This window comes from Corvus cornix, chromosome 10, assembly GCF_000738735.6.
Source record: "Corvus cornix cornix isolate S_Up_H32 chromosome 10, ASM73873v5, whole genome shotgun sequence".
Classification (NCBI taxonomy): domain Eukaryota; kingdom Metazoa; phylum Chordata; class Aves; order Passeriformes; family Corvidae; genus Corvus; species Corvus cornix.
In genome coordinates this window covers 446,186-463,545 of record NC_046340.1, presented here as the reverse complement: position 1 = coordinate 463,545, position 17,360 = coordinate 446,186, and the positions used below count along the sequence as shown (strand labels likewise).

At 35.5% G+C, this 17,360-nt stretch overlaps 1 protein-coding gene across 5 annotated transcripts in view; it reads right to left on the bottom strand.

The window, feature by feature from the left end:
• The window catches only part of WDR72 (WD repeat domain 72), a 107,070-nt gene that overhangs the window by 63,192 nt on the left and 26,518 nt on the right, over positions 1–17,360 (bottom strand). For all 5 annotated transcript variants that reach the window (XM_039557971.1, XM_039557970.1, XM_039557967.1 and 2 more), the window contains exons 10-14: positions 17,052–17,193; positions 16,506–16,751; positions 15,748–15,968; positions 14,244–14,439; positions 3,261–3,463 (exon numbers count right to left, since the gene is read on the bottom strand). In XM_039557971.1, coding sequence (XP_039413905.1) covers positions 3,261–3,463; positions 14,244–14,439; positions 15,748–15,968; positions 16,506–16,751; positions 17,052–17,193 — 1,008 coding nt within the window. The remainder of the gene's footprint in view (positions 1–3,260; positions 3,464–14,243; positions 14,440–15,747; positions 15,969–16,505; positions 16,752–17,051; positions 17,194–17,360) is intronic.

Below are 17,360 nucleotides of genomic sequence, written 5' to 3'. Positions count from 1 at the left end.
CATTAAAAATAATTAAAATCTGTTTAAACATATCAAGGGGATTTTACAACATTAATATGGATCTTGTGTTAACTGCATTTGTCACAGTCATCTGTTATTGGTACTCCCACCGGCACGTGCAGCACAATAAAAGAATTAAAATGGTCAAAACACCATGAAATCAAAACATTCTGCTTTTGTATCTGTGATTTACATGATGGCAAACGTTTTGAAAGAAAGCCTTTGAAGCTGGACTACTGTGTCAGGATATTTATCTCTTTCTTAGGATGGAGGAAAGAGAGACCATTATTTTGAAAATGTTCTTTCATCTTAAATATAATATGAATGGTAAAAAAAAAGTAATAATAGTAAGAATAAATGCTTAATCTTACTTGTAATCTTCATGTGGATCACTCATACAAAAGGACCACCCACAATACCTACAGGACAGAATACCTACCCACTCATTTTTCCTGTCACATAAATCTTCTGAAATTGAGTTCATTAATATATGCTAAAATTGATGATGGTGGGGTTTTTTGATAGAAAAGTTATTAACAATTCAGTATGTTGTTAAATTTCTAATACACAATTTGCCAAAGAAGGAAATTGGTAATGAAATATCATTCTATATTAAAACCCTCTGATAATCCGAAAGTTTTGTGATAGTTTCATGTGCATAGTAATTATATACTTTAATTAATAGGGTATGGAATGCTGAAGTCTGATACCCACAATCCTCTCACTAACTACATGGGATCTCAACTTCCAGAATATCTCAAGATGCTAAAACACAGTGATGCAAAAGAGTCAAGAGTGCACTTTTTGAAAAACCTAAAGAACAGTTTCCTGCACAAAACTTAAGAAAAACAGCAGACTTAAAAACAAGCCCTCATTTCAGCAATAACAGAACAGTGCTAAAAAAGCTGCAGTTCCACACTCCTTTTGTGTAGCCAGCCCTGGGCTTCTGCAATAGCATTAAGGGGACCTCCATTGCTGTGTTTTCCCCAGGTTCACCTACACTATATACATTTAGCCTCCAGCATTTCCCACACCAATCCACAGAATCCTCTCTAAAGCAGATGCAATTGGGAAGAAACTCTGAATGCACCGGATGACATATGTTTGATGAATGAAAAGTGCTTTCCCAAGTACAGAACTTTATTTATTATGAATTTAGACAAACCTAACAGGTTTGTAATGACAAAGAACGTGAAACTAAAAAAAAAATTTCAACAGAAGAAGTCTTAAGAGACATCAACAGTATGCTTAGTAAGTTTGCATTTGAACAAGATAATTCATGAACAATATTTAAACAAGAAAATAGAATATTATTTTGAGAAATCAGAGCAGGCAAGATGCGCATCAGATCGAAGAAAGGCACTACAAATCATTACAATTCCACCATTTCCTGTTGTGATATTTCTCCAAATTTAAGATCATGATAATTCCCAAAGCATGTTAAATTCTGCACTTGAAAGTTTACAAAAAACTCTCTTCCCATATGTCATAACCAGCACATTTTCCTTCCTCCCACCTTGTTAAATCCATGGAATTTTCAATTTAATAGACATACCTAAAACTACTCACCAAACAACTATCAAAACTTTTTTCTTTTGCTCCTATTTAAAAAGGCAAGAAGAAACTATTCCATTTAACAAACTAACAGGGAGATCAGATTCTGTGTCAATGGCCAACTAGTGCACCATCTGCCCCACAACATGCTCAGCAGGATTACGCTCTAATAAGACTTTTCAGAAAATGGGATCAAAAATAACTTTAGAACTCAGACTAAGGTTAGTAAAAGGTCAAAGAAAAATTTTAAGAGTTAAACGAAAATCATTATAAACTCAGTGTTATATGTAAATTTGCAGATTCAATGAAGAAAATACCATAAAATTCAAGAGTGAGGACTTGGATCACGCTATATTTTATCAGACAGTTTTGAAATACCTGGTACTTCATTTCCTATAATTAATAAAGCCAGAAAAAAGGCCAGAGACCATTCTGAAGGCTGTTTCCACATTTTAGTTGAGGGGAAGCATTTTTCATTCTCAATACTTGTGGTAAAATACCTTCTACGTACATTGAGGGTTGAGGAACAGCAGACATGACTTCCTCTGTTTATTGCAGAGAACAGAATTCCCAAACCCCATTAATTAAAAACTGGTAAGCAAGAACAAACAACATGAGAGCCCTTCTCTTAAGATACACTCTGATGAAGAGTTTAGTGAATATATTACCTCCTGATGAACAAACATGGTGTAAGAAAACAGGTTTGCACCATTTTTTTTTTCCTACATGAAAAAGGCAATACCCATCTCATTGAATTTGAGATCATATTAAATTAGACAGTTTTAATAATCAGTTTTACAAATAGAAAATACAGACTTTTTAAATACCTACAAATACCTGATAAAAGTATAGATATCTCTAGGTCACATGAAAAGAGAGAGACTATTACATTTTCAACCTTACTTCTCATGATTTGGTGCCTCTGTACTCATTTTCTCAGTTTTAATGGCACATTAACTCAACTTTAAGCATCTTATTTCCTTCTATTACTTATCAGAAACAAAAAGAAAGTGCACATCATCTCCATCAGTCACAATTATTTGGTTTAATGATCTCTGTAGAAAAATATTTCTAGATAAAGCTAAATACAAATCTCTCCCTGGCCAAATCTTTCCTGAAGATGGTCATACCTATTTGCAGCCCAGTACCTCCCAGGAGCATTACCATCTTCTTTTTAACCAATAAGGTACCAAATTTAATCACACTAGTAAAAACAAGGCACTTGCAGTCTATTCTGAGATGATGCTAACAGAAAACACATGCCCAAAACTACCACTGAATGACAAGAGGAATCTGTGGCCTCATTAGAAAAGCAGTGAAAGACCAATAGCATTGGATCATGGTGTGCTTGTTCTCAAGACATACACATTTGAATTGGTGTAAGGTGTATTCATTTGTTCTGAGGGTACTACTAACAGGTGCACTCATAAGCTAGAGGCACGAGGAAATAGGGTCTAACTACAGGTAATAAGTCTGAGAAAATCCTTTTGAGATTATCTACTGATGATCTTACATAAGGCCCTCCGCCTGCTTTCCCCATTCGTCCATGAAATGGGGTTGAAGGCATAAAAACTGAGCCAGCCAGAAGAAACCTTTATAAACTTAAAACCAAGCTACCATCCCACTTACACATCAGTAGGTGAAAGGGTAAAGAATTTGGATCACAACTCACTGCTCTTGAGTTACAGTCTACTCTTCACTCTTACCTTATCTGAAGATTTTTCTGTATGAGCAGGATAAGGGCCCATGCCATGCTTATACAAACTGGACTGTTTGTATCCAGAATTCTTGTTTTGTTTTGACTCTTGAGATACAGGAAGTAGAGCATCTGCCCCTAGGAATTCTGAATCTTCGATGGCAGTAAGAATTGCTCGTGCTGTTTCACCGGTTTCATGTCGTTCCAACGTGCCTAGAGAAACACAACAGGAGTTATAACTTTTTCAAGGAGCTATACTATTACATCTTGTGCAGGTGTCATAGTATTAACATAGTACATTTCATGTGAGTAAATAAATCAGAAAATATTTACAGATGAGGCAAATAACTTTTTTTACATTATTTACATTTTTATATTTTTACAATTAAAAATATATTCTACACTACTGCTATCAAAAAAATTAAATTAAATTTAAAAAGCTTAATTGCTAAAGAAATCACTGCAACAAATAACTTTGTTTCAGACCACAAGAAACTCCAGATATTTTATACATGTGGAGTGAGACGCAGTTTTCAAAGGGAGCCAAGAATATTCACAAAAATATCACTTGCCCTAACTGTTCAAAATAGCAATTGGTTTCCTCCTTACAAAGCCCTCCCAGAGCATCTGTATCATTAACAGTGTAAACAACAACACATTTATGTAATATTTTAGTGCTGTCCTCTAGTGTTCTGGATTACAAATAGCAAGGGAAAGCTTAATTTTTTTCATTCCATTCCTAAAAATTGTCAGATGTAAAGGTAGCTTGCAAACACCTGATATAGATGTATCTTAGTCATTAGGGATATGAATGTTATGTTTCAGACTATTTCCTCGCTTGCGTGGCTCTCTGGAATCTAAATTCCCTGGCTGTTATACCCAGTTATATTATTTTAGTAAAAATTTTATTTAGTAATAATTTTAGTAATACTATTTAAATATAACTAACATTAAAGATATATAAACTGAGCTTAAATGTATTTGAAATGAGCTACTATTATATACTACACATTTCCTATAGGAATTAAAAGAAATTGCTGAAATAGCATGTTTCCTATAAATATCAGAGGTAAACTACATCTGAAGGATTTTTCAAGTATTAAATATCAGCTATAACATGAAATTTTTTCCCCCTAAGTCTGAATTCTTTCTACCCTCAAGTAATACAACATGAATTTTCCCTTTCACTGCTACAAGAAAAAAATGTGTAACATTGAAGTTCTATCAGTAACACCTGCTAAAAATATTGGACTGGGATTGAGGGATCTCATACAATAAGTGTTTGTGTGTATACGTGTGTATAAAATCTCTTTATCTGAAATTATTTCTCTGAAACTCATCCATTTCTGTTCACTGCAGTATCACCTCTACTACTCACATGACAAAGTCTTTGAATTCAGAGCAGAAGAAAATAGGGCAACTGATTCTTTTTCCCCTATAAAAATCAGTTGAACACCTCAGATTACTGTAATATTACACTGAAAGAAATAAGGCTAAGCCTCAAAATTGTTTTTAATGTGCCATTTTCTTAATTCTTCCCCAGGACTTGCAGCCAGTGCAAGGGACCATTACAGAACAGAATGGTTACTGAAAGGAAAATAAGTTGCCCAAAAGGTCTTCATAGTTAGACTGTCTACAAAGCTCCCAGCACTGACACATTTCAGTATTTCCAGAACACAAAAGCACTGTTTCACAGATGCCTACAAGGGATGATTATACAGTTCACACTGGACATGAGCAAACATTCTTAAAAATACTATAGCTTTTGCAAAGTGAAGAAGTTTGGAAATTATACACTCAGCTAATGTTATTTTGGCCTCTTTTACAGATGTAAAGCAGCCTTTCAAGCTATAAATATGCCTTGTTTCCCCATAGAACTATCTAGATTATTCAGAGCAAAATATGAACAAAATTCACCAAAGAAATCATTGCTCTTCCTACTGTTAAATAGGGGGGACTAAGCTTTCTCTACCAACTTCTGTGGCAAGCCCACTACACAGTGAATATTTGTATGCACACATTCATACATCCAACCCTGTTTTCTGTAACACTTTTGTCAGTGCAACTCACTTCCAGATTCCTCAAGTGCTTCAGAAAGACTACCATAACATCCTTGTGAAATTAACAGGTATCATGTTCCTTTTAAGGAGAAATTACAATAAATTTTTAATAAATCCAAGACTTTTGGGGGAACGGTACTAAATTTCAAAGACCTGATTATGCATAGTCTTTGGTATTAGACAGAACTTGCAAACAGACCTTGTTAGCTCCAGATGCATATGAGTGCCTCACCATCAGCCTCAGAGTCAGACCATTCTGTGGGATAATCTACTGGATTTATAATAGAATATAATTTAGTTAAGGCTACCATACTACAGACTTGGGTTACTTTTCATATATCAGAGCTATTCTCTGGCAACTTCAGAGCCAATTTTTCAACTTCTGGTTGAAGAAAAAAAAAATCTGAGTTGACAGAAAAAGAAACATACCAGAAGTGGTAAAAAATACAGAAAATGTGACAGCAGAACTTAAGCTTGCAAAGAAACTGCCTGAATGGAATATACAGGTATTCTCAATGTACATGAAAATGAATTTATATTTTACATATTTAACACACACATCTTATTTTAAATAGATGACAGATATGCTTCTAGATATTATAGACTTACCAGATGCAATGTGAGAAGCCACCAAACAGGTTGTTAGGTTACTGAACATTTCTGCTACTAGCGAACTCCAACTGTGTCAGGAGATGCCATTGCAAGCATACCATTTTTGGAGTAGTTTGGAGAAGAGAAAATTAACATCTTTTAAACTGAAAAAATCTCTTCTGGGTTCACACTACGCAAGAAACAGGACTTGGCTTCTCACACAGGGAAGTTACAATAGGTTTGGGGTTTTTTTAATTTTTATTTTTAAAGCACATTTATAGACAGGAACATGGAATAGCAAATACCCTGGACAATCAGTTTCGTTTCTTACTAACAGAACACTATGACACCATAAAATCAATTTCAGAACTTCAGTTACATCTTTAAATCATTTCTATATCATTCATAACAGCTATCTCAAATCCCTTTTAATTAGCACCTTCCAGAAGATTTTCTTAAAAACTCCCCATCTTGTCATGCATATACTGCCCAATTTTGTTCCCTGTATGTGAACGTCTGTATGTACAGGTTTCTGTGTACAGCTGGAGCTGCAATAAAATGGCAAAATGTGCATAGGAAAATGTGTGATTATGAAAGTACTACGAAGTATTTATATTATATGCTTAACTTTACCCTTCTGAAGAGCCCAAATTACTCATTTACAGAGCAAATAGTTGGGGGAGACAAAATACAAGAAGAGAACTGTATCCTGTGATGCCTGAATACATCTTTCAGAGAAACAAACAGGGAGCATAAGGGGAAAGGATTTAGAAATCTGTATACATATGACAAAGACTTTCTGATCACCACAAACAGTCTATTAAAAATAATACTGGGGTGGGGTGGTTATTGTTCAGAAACTTATTTGTTGGGCATATGCTGTCTCTGATTTTAAAGGAAAATAAAGAGTAAGGAAAGACAAAGCTCGTACATGAGAGTACAGGGAAGAGGACAGCAATAAAATCCACTCTCAAATCTGAAGTATTTTAAATACTAATAAGCCCAAAAGATTTTGATTGAGGAGCACAAAATAACGACAGATGAACAGGAAGACATAGGGGTGTCTACATGGCAGCAACACCACCGCTATGACCCCCTACTATACATACAAAACACAGGAAAAGAAAGTCTTTATCTCTCTAAAGCTGTGACCATGGCAACCAAATCTCAGGAACAGACAAGAGTGGAGTATTTCACTCTCCTGGGCAGCTCTAGACCACGAGATGCGACTGGCTGGAGACTGTTACAACATCTTATTCTTCCTGTGGACCAAGTACTACAAATTGTGTCTCTTGGTGTTAGTGCTGCCCACACAGTTCTCTGGGTTCTGCTTGTACTGAATGCTGCATTTTTACTGGAGAGGTCACGCATATTTTCCTGTCTCAAGACGAGGCATTTGCTGCCATCACATGACCTGTCATATCATCAGGCTCCAGTGCTTTCTGTTTGCTGTCACAGCTGAAGTACCAAAAATCCTCAATATTGCAGTGCTGCTGTGACCTAGTAACTCAGATGACTCTTACAGCATAACAGTGCTCTGTGAATGAGGAGTTATTTCAGAATTGATTTTATTAAAAAACAGCATGTGGTCGACAACAAATCCTTTTCTTTACAAGTAGTCAAAACAGAAAACTTACCTTTCAGCATAAGTACCATCTGTAACATTAGTTGGTTTTTTTTCTGTTAAGATCTTCCTTTCCATAAATACCTATTTCATCTGAAAAAAACCCTCCCAACATGCTTTCTTCTATGCTGGTAGAGTGAGGCATACAGAAATTTTATATTCCTTGCTACAAAAATGCTTGAATTTTACAATTCTACAATTCTTGCTCCAAGACAGCTGTCAAGCACTTTGCTTGAAATATTTCTCCTTATTGCTAGTGCTACCACTCCAACATCAACTGACCCAAAACAGAGGGAACAAACATTGCCTCAAGAATATATATTCCAACTAATACCAAGACAAAAGTAAATGCCATCTAGCAAATAGAAATGGGGTAGATTACACAAAACCCAGCCTATTAAAATAATCCAATAATATTTTTAAAGGTATTTTACTTGTAGGAAGAGATTAAAAATGGAGATGCCCTGTGATGCATCTTTGCAGACCCTCCTTACTGATTTTTGCATTTGGAAGATTTCTGTCACGTCCAACTCTGTGTGTTATTGACATTCTTCAGAATACACTTTCAGAAGAGCCTTAGCAAACTACTGTCAACATCCTTCAGCTGAAGAAAGCAATGAAGAACAACACTAAGAATACTACTGAAATCTAATTTACAATGCTGTTTTACATATGTGGGTAAAAAGAACAATTCCCCAATGCAGCCAGTTCTTAACCTCAGGATTTCTGATGCAGGCATAAGACCCCAAAAGAAAGGACATGGAAACTCCCCTGTTCTCTCCCTGACTCCATCTAAACTATTCCAAACAGTAAAGGACAATAATCCTGTAACATGAACTGTTAAGACACAGTAAATGTGCTAAACTGGGCTGAATGGAAGAAATTACCAGCTCTGAACTTGGAAGACAGGCACGTAGTTTCCATCTACTCCTTGGTCACAATCTGTAAGATGGAATGAGAATCTGCCCCTTAGTGTCTGGAATGAAACCCCTCCCTGGCATGCACTCTTCTGACTGCACTGGATCATAGCAATCAGTTTTCAGTTACACTTCATATATATATATTTATATTTATACATATAAAATATTATTTATTAATAAGAACGAAGATCAATTATCAACTGGAGGGAAGAGACACGTACAGCTAAATTCCATACATGTTCCAAGTATACATAAAGTACAAAAATGTACATGTGTATGCATACATATGAATCTAAAGATACACCTCACATACTGACAAGTCAGGTATCCTCAGTTTCTGCAAATTGGGGAAAAGATGACACTTTTTTTTCTTTACTCTGAGACAGACTTTCCCAAGCTCCACTACCCTTTATTATTCTACATCAATAAGTATTTGCTGAATGATGACTCAAATTTAGAGAGCTATGAAATATTCGACTACAAGCTACAGACTGACCTGAGGCTTACACACATAAAATATAAGAAGCAATAAAAAAAGAGGCAAAACATTAGCTAAGTTTTAACTTAAGACTGACAAATTAAAACAAAAATACGCCCAAATCCAAGTGCTAAGTTCCACAAGGCATATATATCCATGTTTAAATCTTATTTGGAGATTTGCAGATCTTTAGGCTACGCAAAATTCATTAAGAAAGAAACAAGAATGTAGTACTGCTATGACTGTGACCCTACACCATGGCCTCCAGCAGATGAAACACAACCACAGGATTTATCAGTTAGGCCACATTCACCCACTCAGATCTAATTTTGACCAATGACCTAAAGAGAAAAAGAGAACAATAAAGAGACAGGGAAAATGAAAAAGATATCAAAAGAGACTGTAAATCACTAAATTTTACAAGGACAAAAAGGTCACAAAATCATAATTATTGTTGGTTCTACAATTATCTAAGCATAAATCTTAGTAATGACCAAATTTACTTTGATAGAGCTCTAAGTTTCATTAAAACTATACAACTTATTTCCCCACAGCCACCCGATGAAATCTAAGCCTTAGACTTCTAAACAGTTTAATCCCTGATTTCTGGGTGGGATGAGAAAAGTTTTAAGACATATTAAATAAAGGTTTACTCAGGAAAAAAAAAAGCCAACCAGACAACCCAAACCCCACCCCTCACAAAATCTTCAACTCATGTGATACTTTCTGTTTACCACAGATTTAGAAGGCTCATTGTTGGCACCAATTATAAAAATATTGGAGCATATATAACTACATAAAATTTTTCTCAAAACAGTGTTTGAAAATTTTCCAGCATGTTTGACCATCAATATGATCAAAGACTTGATCCATAACATCACTATCAGCAGAGTAATTTCATTTCATCCATTGCAGGCATGCTTCTGAAACAGCAGAGGTTTCATGTAACATTTAAATTTATCAATGTGGCATTAACACAACAAGAAATACTTTCAGTGTATTTCTGAGCTCTTCTCTATTTTTCGTAAAGATTTTTATAATGATCATACAGATGGATTTGACTAATGTTAGACACTGCATATTTTATGAGGGCTACCAACCTCATTAAAAGCCTGGTTTCTTTTAATGATACCTGTGTAGCTTTTAAATGCTTGAGGTAAAATTTTCTATGCTTGACAGCTATCTTAAAGTGGCATGATTTTTTTCGTTCTCAGCAGAAGTGCCTCAAGCCATTTATCATTCTTGTTAAAGTCATGAAACAAGTGTTCCAGAAAAACTTCATGCCTTAAAGGATGGACTCAAAGCTGAACATTCGCCTTCTGTGAGCTGCACCTCCAATGCTCGTGCCTTGCTCCCACCACAGTGACAGCATTACTTGATGTAACGTTGCTTTTCCTGCTTCCTCAGCTGAGGGAGGTCCATACAGACCCTTCCACACGGTGACAAACAGAGTCAGTCTCACTGCAGTGAATGGAAGTGACAGTCTTTCACTTACCTCTACTGAAAACCCCAAGATAAACACGAAAGTATCACCCTGATGCTACATTTGCAAAACCAGGTAGTAATAGCAAGAAAACCTCTGAATTGAGACAGCAGGTACTTCTATGTAAATCTCTGGTATACTCAATACATCAAAACATGGGGGTTTTAAAATTACATACCACCTAGGGTGTTCTAAGAATGAATCTATAGATAACATTGTCATTTTTAGGATTTCTGCTTTGCTTAGATGCAAAAGTTTGAAGAAAATAGCAGAACTATTGTTACTAATCACTCAGATATTGGGCTAATCAACACATCAAAATACAAGAAAAAGTATTCTATTGAGAAAAGGATTCAGGTAGAGCACAAACAGAGAAAGCAATACACAAAGTGTGGATCAAACAAAATACTATTTAGATGTTTATTTAGTAATTATCTATTATTTATTGATGATTTGGACCTTTCCTAGCAAGGGTTTTAAGCATAGAGTTAGTTTTGGCTATTCAGGAGATCTGACTTCATAAAAATACTCTTTAGGCATGTTTCAATTGTTTTTTTTCATGGAGCTAGCAGCATGTAACAGAGTTCTTAAAATTTGCACTCCCTGGGGGAGTATGAAAAAAAAAATACAATCTAGCCAGTGTAAAGCTAAATATGTAGTATGATAATGTAACAATAAATTGAAGTTTTATTAAGTGATATTATTTCTTTAAATTCAAACTAAACATATTGTAAAACAATAAAACAGAGCAAGACTCGCAAGGCAAAAAAAGTAACAGGAAATTAGTAGATGATTCATTCTGCAAGTATTATGAACTTCAAGGAATAAATTCATTTTAAACTCGTACTAATTGAAAAACAATTTATTGCTGATAAATGAAGATTATTAACTCTGAGCAAGGAAGATTTCTATTTGAAGTCTACCCATTCATTCCTCACTCTTAATACATATTAGATATAAAGGTGGCTTAGTAGACATGTTGCCATATGCTGTTCACAGCAAGGAAAAGTTCTTTGATCCTTTTATTACTATATCTTATTGTACTGGTATTTATTTTTCTAAAAAAGCAAAGATACCAGCTGGTTAGGAAAATGTAAAAGCAATACAGATAACAACTAATTTCCTTATTGAAGGGGATTTCAAGTGGTGGCTATTGGAAGAAATATTCTGCACTTTAATTAGACTAAAATTTGTTATTGATTTTCATATTTGTCTTCTAGCACACAAGTTTGGAGCATATCCTGTACACATACTATATTAATACTCCAAATGTATGATTAGATCAATATTCATTGTCATGGAAAGATATTCCACTGTAATGGAAAGTTGCCAGATACATATATTAAAATTTAGGTGAAATACATTACACTACACAGATATCATTTCATGGCTTCTGTACTGTTTCCTATATCACTACCCACATGCAGGTACAATACCAACATCTAAACTTCAAGTTATTTTGCTTTGCTCTGTAAATCAAGGGAACACAAGGATGTAATTAAATTTATCTTATTCTAGCCATGTAAGAGAGCAGGCAATTACCTTTTTCCCTTTTTTCCCCCCCACCTTTTTTAGTCTTGCCTTAGTCAGTGGGGAATAGATACAGACAAATTACACTTGCAGTCACCTACACTCCTGGTATTTAACATGTCAGCATAAACTATGCTGAAAATCCCATTTATTTAGAATATATGCAGATTAGAGTACTCAGAAAGCTTCCCAGTGAGTATGTAAAATAAGGTTATCTTTGGAACCCTCACGAAAAGAGAGTACAACAAATTGTACATGAAGTAGCACAGACTTAGATTTTAACCTAGGACGCAAATTTTCTTCTGCCCCATAAAGTAATGATGAAAGCCTGTTGAAACAAACATTTTTAAGTCCTTTGGAATGCTTTCTGTACAAGTGTGTCAACCTCTGTCACAGGAAACTGGACAATGAACTGCTACGCATAATGAAATCTTCCATCTGCTTTAGGGGTCATCCTATTAATTACCTAATGGAAGAACAGTTTTTAAGTGGTACTAGGCCTCAACTTTAGAAAAGTCATCTGTCAAATCCAACAGAATTACTGCTGACTCTACAACTGTGTAAATATTGAAATATTCATAAAATTTCTTAATCCACAGCCTGAAATTATAACCAGACTGGCGGTTTCCCAGTCATCCGTTAATTTGCACAGGAACACTGTTAAGATTCAGCATTTTAACTGCAACCAGTGATAGATGAGTCTGACACAATACTCCACTGACTTTAACTTAGAGGCAAAGCCTCAGTCATGAAGCTAACTGCACAGCCAGAAGAAATACAAACACTTTCTGGCTGTGGAAGCAATAAAAGCTATCTTATATCCCTTTCCATGATGGGATTCAAGCACAAGGCTACCACTTAAGATTTTATCCTATTTAACTGAGTCAGGGAACACATTCAGACGTAACTGTTTAGGCAGGTGGTACTATGTCTGGTTGCCCATTCATTTGCCAACAGATGAAATCCTAATGAAAGGTGCTGTGTTCCTGCAGAGCTGCCTCAGTGATGCTGTGTGCATCTCTGTCATACATCTGAACAATGCTTTGTCTGCCTGAGTGCCACTGAAGTTATCTACATAACTCTTGATCTAGGTCAGGCCAATTTCAAGGATCAACGCCGTGACCTCTTGTGTTCTCCTGCAATACAGATATAATTCAACATTAAAGCAACTACAGTATATCCTACTAGGCTTTCTCAGGTGTTGACCCTAAATGCCACCTTTTAGTCAGCAATGCAAAACAGGAACCAAAAAAAAAAAAGATTTGTTAATTGCTACTGTATAGCAAATAACAGCATCTTTTCTTGTGTACCAGCTATTCTTAAAGGGACAGTGATTGTGGCACTCATTCTTCTGTGATACTTGAAACAAAAGATACACACTTTTATCCATCTGCACCCTGTCTGAATATGTAACATGCATGAGCAGTGGCACCAATTTTACTTCCTCATTAATCTTGAAATAGGCAATGTTTTTATGAGTAAAGGAGAGATAGTTCAAATATACTCTGATTTTTTCTGTTTTGTCTAAAACAAACAGTGTAGACTGTGTGTTGTAATAACCTGTAAATTGTGACCTCAGTGTTCAGTTAGTAAAACTGTGTTTTGATACAGTTTTAACACGCTGTGCATTTCAGAGGGGCTCTGGACTCAATGTACCTTTCTCCTCTCAGGACACACAGCTCAGAATTGCCTGGACACCCATATTGTAGTGTCTAGTACCATTAAAACTTCTAATAGTTCTGTCTGTCCAAGTTTAAATAACTACACTTATTACCCACATGAATCAGCATTACATTCTCAAATCCCCTGGGAACCTACAGTTTAACCTGAAAACACTCAGCTTTAGTTCTGCTGACTATACAGTTGTGAGCTTTACAATTATCTTCCACTATTAAGTGATTATCAATTAAATCAAAAGATCTCAGATCATGAACTTTTGGAAGAAAGCCTAACTTTGTTCTCCAACTTGGGACTGTTTAGACTGAAAACATCAGTCTTTTTAATAAGTTTGATTTTTATTTATAGCTCCCATGAATGAATATTCTACTCAGTTCACTGACATGTCAGCTAAACTTCTGATTGTCAGGATCTGACTTAAGCGATTCTATTTTACTAGTAGCATACCTTGAAACATAAGAAAATTTTCTTGCTTGCTTGTTTATAGGAACATTGGAACTCTCCAATTAATATAATCAATGTGTTAGTATTTCTATTAATGTTTTGGTCTTCCATAAATTATGCTCGTATAACACCATGTGACAGACAAACCTTCAGGAAAGTGAACAAAACAACCCTCCGTGTTATTACCTGTTTCAATTTCCCAAATATAAACTGAATTGTCTTCACATCCAACAATTAGCACATTCTCAAGCGGGTCAAATTTTATCTTCTTCACAGGAAACAGATGCTTTCTGGCATGTAAGAGACATGCTCTCTTCTGAAGGTGTAGAATTGCTACTGAGTGGTCACTGCACACACAGCACACTATACTCTGGTCTCTCAACTGGAAAACAGAAAACTCCAGTTTCAACACTGTAACCACATTCATAACCACATCATTTTAACAGGCCTAGTAAAAGTACTCCAGTGATTTCTTTCCCAGAACATACTGATTGCAGGAAATTGTGGGTTTTTTCAGCCAACATCTTGTTTTCAACAGGCTGGCTATACAGCTCATTCCCTGACAGGAAAACATACCATCATCTTTGGTTTTTCAGTATTTTAGACATAATTATTTAAATTCCATGTATTCACAATGTTCAGCATATCAAAGCAGTGATTATATACAGTAGCAGTTGTCCTAGAAGAGAAAGTAGTAAAAAAAACTACCTTATATCAAACTGGTGCTCATGGGATATAAAATTATATCAGGTCTAAAAACAAAAGCCAAGGGCAAGGTATTTCTAACAAACAAAAACTGAGTAAGTTACAAATTGATTTCATACTGTATGGATCTGATACTGCAAAGCCTTCCCTTCCTGCAAGTAATTTTTGGTGACACACAGAGGAATTCCCCTACAAAAAAAAGTCATCTCTTTAAACCAGGATGAAACACTAGCCAGGCAGGCATTAAATCCTACTCAGTTTTTAGAACAAAGATGAAAAGGAGCCTTACAAACATTAAAAACTTTGTTACTGCAAACCATTTTTTTGACTACTTAATTTTGGCATGTCATTGAACTGTGAGTCATTCATAGGTATCAAATGTGTCTTTGCAGGCTAAGAGGAAAAAATGGGAATCCCAGCCCCATGGAATACAACATTCAAAGTTACATAGAACACTCAGTACAGTAAATCTTCACCTAAATTTAAGTTCAAAATTCAATTAATTAGAACACAACTTTAAATTATTCTAAATATCATAAAATGCAAAAGCATACATGCAAAGGACCACAAAGATGTGTCAGCAACCAAAATGAAGTATATATATATATTTTGGACCTATAGAAAAGATCAGATTAAAATGTGTTCAAGCTCCTAGCCTTACTGAGCACACTTTAAATTTCAGGAGGAGTAGTTAATCAGATTGACATATAAATTGATAATCACAATATTAAAAATGGTGAATAGAATGAGAGAATAAGAGCTTCAATTTAATATGCCACAAACTCAAGAACTCAACTCCCTGAAATTAAAAGCAACTTTCAAAGACAACAATTAAGTGAAGGTAAATTAAGCATAAAATGCTGTGGTCTAAAGTACTGCCAGACAGTGTTTCTTTTTAGTTTCTCTTGTGTATATATATATACACACACAGATGGGTATATAGAGATAATTTTTTGGGGACATAATTTATTATGCTTTTACTTACTCTGTAGTGTTCTGGGGATTGCAAGAGCTCTGTCACTGGACCAGACTGCAGATTAAATTGGTGCAGGATTCCTCCAGTAAATATATCCCAGCAGATCACAAGAGAATCCTGGCCCCCTGATAACAGCCAGCTTGGATCAAATCTTACTGACTTGTCATGTGGATAAAGCAAACAAGTGACTCTGCTACTGTGACCATTCAGAACCTTGTAAGGTAGATTATCTGAAACAAGATGGTGCCTAAATTATTTTTGCTCTTTAAGAGTAGGAGTTCCATATTTTTCAGTACTTCCTAAAAGTCAGGATATTCAAAGGACTAAATATAACCAACCTTCACATGGGATCAAAGAATTTTGGACCTGTTCCTAAAACGGAGAACAAAGGTCTGCACTCTGAGCTTCATCTACTGAGATGTACCCTTTATGTTCCCTTCAGTGGAATGATCTTTTAGAGAGCAAATAAAAAAGAAAACTGCCAATATAGTGAGATGTCACATATCTCACTTCCAGCGGATATCCAATCCCACAGCCATCCCCAGATTCCTAATACTGGAAAGCACCTTGGTAGTGCTAAGCTGTGATCCAATAGATCAGCTACAGAAGAAGAAAGATCATCATAATCTTCCATTTTTCTCATTTCATCCCTGACCACCAGCCCTATTCTTCAGAGAATTTTTACAGGGATCACTGGAAGGGATGCCAGAAGTATGAAGTCTTCTGTGCTTGACTGAGATGAATCTGAACAAATTGTTAAAACTTACCTTTAAGAAAAGATATGTTTTCTAAAAGTCTTGCTCTTGCAGTTTTTAAACCTAATGTTACAAAAATTTTCCCATTTTCACATCCACACACAAGCTTATCAAGAGCAGGTATGTACACAGAGGAACTGACAACTGCACTTCCAAATCCATCTGCAGATCCACAAAGTTGATCAATAATGCCCTCTGACATGGAATGATGTTCATCAAAATTATCCTGAAGAGTCCACACAGCTGTAATTGGGATCTCTAGAGGGTGGGGCAAGAGAGGATTTTTTTTGTTTATGCAAGACAAAATATAAAAAGTCAAACTAAATAAAACACACATTTTCATCTTTTGATCACTTCCCTTAACTTATCCTTTCTGCAGTCTAGGGTTGGAAAGTCAGCAGTTGCTACTCCTTCTTACTACAGGCAATCATCACACAGTGAATAAATGAACATCACTTTTTAGCGTGAAAAGTTTTTTATGAGAATTCAGATTTTAATGAAAACTGACCCCAAGACATAATGAAAAAGATGGTAGCAAGTGTGCCAGAAGTGCCAAACCTTTTGGAGAACCATCAAATGTTGACACAGGAACATCAGGAATGTGCCACAAAGTGATCTGTCCTGAAGCTTCACCAGAAAAAAGAACTTTGTAGAAAGGCTCCTTTCTTTCATTCATGAAGCCCATGACAAAGGGAAGACTCTGTGAAAAAGAACAGTAAATCAGTAATCTGAAAGAAAACTGACAAAACAATGTAATAATTAATTGTAAATGTGAAGGCTTTTTTTCACCAAAAGCCGTAAATATATAAAACAAACCACAGTTGGTTCCTCATTTGCCACTAAATCCTGCTCAGACCAAGTCCACTC